Source organism: Egretta garzetta, unplaced genomic scaffold (assembly GCF_000687185.1).
Source record: "Egretta garzetta isolate BGI_Z169 unplaced genomic scaffold, ASM68718v1 scaffold161, whole genome shotgun sequence".
Taxonomy (NCBI): domain Eukaryota; kingdom Metazoa; phylum Chordata; class Aves; order Pelecaniformes; family Ardeidae; genus Egretta; species Egretta garzetta.
This window is the reverse complement of record NW_009258754.1, coordinates 4785128-4790146: the sequence shown is the minus strand read 5'-3', so window position 1 is coordinate 4790146 and position 5019 is coordinate 4785128. Positions and strand designations below refer to the sequence as shown.

General features: G+C 44.8%; 1 protein-coding gene across 11 annotated transcripts in view; it reads left to right on the top strand.

Annotated features, from left to right (window-relative positions):
- The window catches only part of ST6GAL1 (ST6 beta-galactoside alpha-2,6-sialyltransferase 1), a 46784-nt gene extending 43111 nt beyond the window's left edge, over positions 1-3673 (top strand). For all 11 annotated transcript variants that reach the window (XM_035888830.1, XM_035888822.1, XM_035888827.1 and 8 more), the window contains 2 exons: positions 50-224; positions 2168-3673. In XM_035888830.1, coding sequence (XP_035744723.1) covers positions 50-224; positions 2168-2409 — 417 coding nt within the window. In that variant the 3' untranslated portion in view covers positions 2410-3673. The remainder of the gene's footprint in view (positions 1-49; positions 225-2167) is intronic.
- Positions 3674-5019: the final 1346 nt, after the last annotated feature.

Genomic DNA, 5019 nt, shown 5'->3' with positions numbered 1-5019 from the left:
AAGAGTGGACTAGAAATAAAAAGTCTGACTTCTTGTTTCTGTTTTCCAGTGGTACAGAAAACCAGACTACAACTTTTTTGAAAGCTATAAGACATATCGCAGTACACATCCAGAGCAGCCTTTCTATATCCTGAACCCAAAGATGCAGTGGCAACTCTGGGATATTCTGCAGGAGAATTCCTTGGAGCATATTCAGCCTAATCCACCGTCGTCAGGAATGCTTGGTAAGATAATTGCCTTCTAATCATCTCATTCAGTTTGTGAGAACTCTCCAGGATGCCTTTTTTTCCAAGACAACTACAGATTTATGGTGCTTATCAGAGTTGCTTCTAAATTATTTGTCTTATGCCAAAATTTAAGCTTCCTGCCTTTAAAGCAGTAGCTCAGTTGTGGTAAAGTAAGCGGTTTGCAGCACCCCTCAGAAACAGCACTTACAAACATGGCCTGGTTCCACATGGAAACAGGAGAGCAGATTGCAAGATCGAGATGTTCTCTAGGATTTCTAGCTTCTGGTGCCAAAGCAGTTCCCACAGGGTGCAAGAGGAAGGATGTAGCTCCTGTGGGCTCATTTCTTGTCAGGCAAATAAATCTGGTTATTGCAGATAAAATTGAAGTGCTTGCCTGTTTATGCTTTCTATATATATGGAAATATATATATATGGAAAAATATATATAGCTAAAGACTTACTGAGGGGCTGGGGATGGTCAGACTGAACAGTTGCCCTGAAAAGTTCAGTGATATTCCCCCTTACTCTGCATGCTAACATCTTGTTTGTCAGCATGCTTAAATCCAGCCTCTTGGCGAAGGGCTTATTTTACATTCTGCTGTTGCGAAGCTTTTCCTTCATATTGAAGAGCAGATCTCATGACCAGCTGAATAAAAAGGAGTGAACTTCTTGGGGAAATTCACGTATATTTGAAATCACAGCATAGACATAGGGTCTTGTTTGCCACGTGGATGTCCAACCTCTGTGCTTCAGCCCCCTCCTGTGCTCCCATAGATGCTGGGGCACAGGCACCCTTCTGCCTCTGTGTAAAGAGTGGCTTCTTATTTTTGCCAGTCAAATGTCTGGTTTTCTTCCACAACCTTGCTCTTGCCCAGTACCTAATTACATCATTGCTGGGATATGTGCAGAACAACTGCATAACAGCATAGTCAATGACTTCAACAGCAGAATTGTTGTTAACTGGAGTTAGGGGCTTGAAGGCAGGCACTGGTCCACGTTAGACAGCAAATTCCTCTGTGGTTTAACTTTGGGCCAAGTTACCTGCTTTGTAAAACAAGTCACCTTGCCAGACTCAGGGGCCCAGATGAGTTCCAGTTTGCAGCTCTGGATTTCCTGGAAGGCCTAAGCGTGAATGAAAATTGTCATTTGGAAAGGTGGATGAAAACACGTTTAAAATGTGCCTTCGTTAAACAAGTGGTTTCACGGATGGGTTCTTCTAATGCCTTACAAACTGATCGTACATGGTCCCTGACGTCTCAGATACTGCGTGAATTTTCATTATACATTGGTTCTATTTCCCTAGTATATTCTTGCTGTTTCTTGCACTTGGAAGACATGTAGCCAATAACTGGCCAGAGAGTTGACAGGTCTGTGCCCAGCACTGGCGTGAATGTCCTCAAGCGGTTCATGTGCCTGTCAGAAGACACAGGAGGGCAGCACTGCTCTGCTGCAGGGGAGCTGGGGGAGCCTGGAGAGCAGGGGCTGCTCAGCCTGGGTGAGCCATCTCCAAGCAGTGGCTTTCACATCCCCTGCATTCACAAGAGGCAGGGGAGGGGGACAGGTGAAGGTCTCATCGCTGCTTACCCAAGCAGGTTTGAGATGGGCTGTTGGGATCAGCTAATTGTAGTGCACAGTTGGCAGACACCCAAGTTTCCACAAAGGCTGTGGAGGATGGTAGTGCTCTTAAAAGTTGGCCTTTTGGCATGGCTGTTGCTGTAAACAATCTGCTGTAATCCAGTCGATCATACGCTTTGCAAGAGAGAGCTTCAGAAAACAGCCCTGTCTGTCCAGACTTGTTTTCTTCCCCTCTTGTCTGAACGTTCAGAAAGGAAACCCTTCCCCTTGGAGCTGGATGCTCCTTGCTAACCGCCTGTCTCACTGGACTGTTTAATCATCTCTCTGGTTTGACACAGGGATGTCTGCTTTCTTTCCCTCCCTAGGCATCGTCATCATGATGACGCTCTGTGATGAAGTGCACGTCTACGAATTTCTCCCTTCCAAACGGCAGACGGACATTTGCCACTATTACCAGAAGTTTTACGACCGTGCCTGTACCATGGGAGCTTACCATCCCCTCCTGTTTGAGAAAAACTTGGTGAAGCATATAAACCAGGGCACAGATGAGGACATCTATACTCATGGGAAGGTTACTTTGCCCGGCTTCCAAAATGTGCATTGCTAGCAGATCAGTTTTTAGTGTTTAGGAGTTTTTCTTGACTGTCAAAGCACTTTTTAAATCAGGGTTGTCAGATTTGTTAGGTCTAAGCACTGGTGTGTTTTGACAGCTCTTCCATGTTGCAACACTTGCTCTTAGGACTTTGTTGCCTAACTTCTCCCAGCTGTAAGGCGGTGTTAATACATTGCGGTACGTCCACACAGTATCTGCATGAGCCACTGCAATAAATTTACTCCCCGTGGAGCCAGGCTCATGCAGCAGATGGATATCTCTGTCTTCATCTCAACCAATGATGGTGTATGGGAGATGCAGGAGAGGCTTTCTAAGCAGAGATTGCACAAATCAGGATCAAATACTGAATATAGTGTGGTTTGCTTCAAAGGGGTTATGACAACCAAAAACCTGCTCCACTGAGAAACAAGAAAAATAATTTAAAACTTATTCCCATAGTCCTAGGAGCTCTTCGGAGCAGGGCTGATTTATGGAAACACTGTCAAAGCTGTGTACTTATAAACTAAGCCCTTAGTCCAAAATAATTGATTTTTATACAATTTTTGTAAAATAACCAAACCAAATAACTTCCTTTCAAATTGTAAGACTTCTGAAATCATTCAGGTAGCATTTCTGGCAGAGGAAGAGGGAGGCAATTTACAATTCGGTTTTCTTGCAAGACTTTTTAATATTTTTACTTTTTTTTAATCACTTAAAATAAATTTTAGTGAACATTTACTTCTCTGGTACAGTGCTGTGCTTGGTACAGAAGAAGCCTTATTTCAAAAACGTTTTGGGGAAGATGCTCCAAGGCACAAATGGGAGAACTCACTGGAAGTCGGTACCTCTTTCCAGCTCTCCACTAGTCTACCCTTGCAGTTATTGGCAAATTACTTGCTGGCTTGTCTCTGGTAACAGAAATGCCACATAGCTGCTGGCCAGATGAGTTCCAGTTCTCTGCAAGGTAACTGAGGTGATCTCTCGGTTGCTGTGTGCTTTCTGAAGAGGTGGGGAGTAGATACATTGCCCCCATGCTTCATGAGTGGTGGGGAGGGAGCACATGCTCTGCTTCTCATGCTGAAATGCAGGCAGAATTGAGGAGGGTGGCTTTTCTCTGCTTGAGTGGAGTCTCCCATAGCAGCACGGTGGAAGTAGTAGCTCTGCAATCTCTTTACGTCAGTGAGAACACCTTTCCTGTCCTCCTCCGTACTGATGCGTTTCACGATGTCTGTAAAGAAAGCTTTTTCCTCTCCTGTTTTGAATAAATCCTGTGAAGTCATTGGCCTGTTCTTGCCTTGGTGAAACCAGTGTAAATGGGGGCCCTGGGGACTTGTACCAGCCTTTTACCAGCACAGGCAGAGCTGGGAGGGGAGCTGCTCACCTCCTCATTTCTGTAAGCCTGCAGCTCTTGCCCCATCTTGGTGAGAGGGCCACTGCAGAGCTGTTCCTCCATCTGTTGGGAGGGATTGGATCTGTCAGTGTTTACAAATTGTATGTCATGTCATATATATGTAAAAAAAATTCAGGTCCTTACACTACTGCTCAGAGGCATGAGGACAAGGATGCAATGAAGGCCATGAGTAGTTATGTCTTGTTAAGCATTCATTTTCACTGTTAGGGAAGGGGAGAGCTTACGGAGGAAAAGCCAGCAGAGGTGGTTCGGGAGAGCCATAGTGAACCTCTCTCCATCTCCACTCTTAGTCTGTAACAGTTCTACCTCTGGCCCTTGGATCAAGGGGTTGTCTGCCACAGTGATTTGCCTTCTTAGTATGTGTTTAGTTGGGATTTGAGTAGCTTCTGCCTTTATTCCTACGCTGTCTCTTGTTATTTCTCACAATGACCAGTCACTCTCATCAGCTTGAGCTGTGTAATGGATGGATGGTGCCTTGCTGCAGGGGAGCAAGCACAGCCTGCCTGCAGTTCACCTGGGGGTCCCCCAAATCACCTTCTCCTCTGCAGTGCTCCTGCAAGAAGATAAAATGTCAAACAGGCTCCCTGGGGTTTTCCAGAGCCCTCAGTTACTTACAGGGAACAGTGTTGCACTGGGCGTGACATTTCAAACATTATGCTAACAGCTTTAGCTAGATCCAGCATGTGATTCATTTACAATCAAAACAAGAGTTTTACAGGAATTATGACAGAGCTTAAAACAGGCCAGTGTTAACACTTTTTTTTTTTTTCTTCTTTCTTTTTGGCTGCATAGATCAAAATCTAATACAAATCACAAGTGAGGACAAGTCTGGTATTTAGAGGAGCCAAATAACAAAAGTCTTACCCCTCCTGGAATCTCTAACTGTTTCCAGAGTGCTAACAGCTTTCTATCTGTGTGGAAAGCGGGAAGAGGGCAACACTGCCCTTTTCCAGTTAGCCACTGAAGGGCTAATTACTGGGAAAGATGCTTCATAATGATATGGGAGGGATGTGGGGGAAGGTCAGTGAGTCTGGGGAGGTGGAGAATGAATGGATTAATTTAGGTTTTGATGTGGTAAAGATCTCCCCTCTCAATTGTGGTGCTATTTCTGTTTCTGAATATTGCTTGGAAATATTCTTCCTGAGCTGTAACTTCTTAACTCCTTCCTGCAATACAAACTGGTCTATAGCACTGGCAGAAGCTACAGTCTTTGA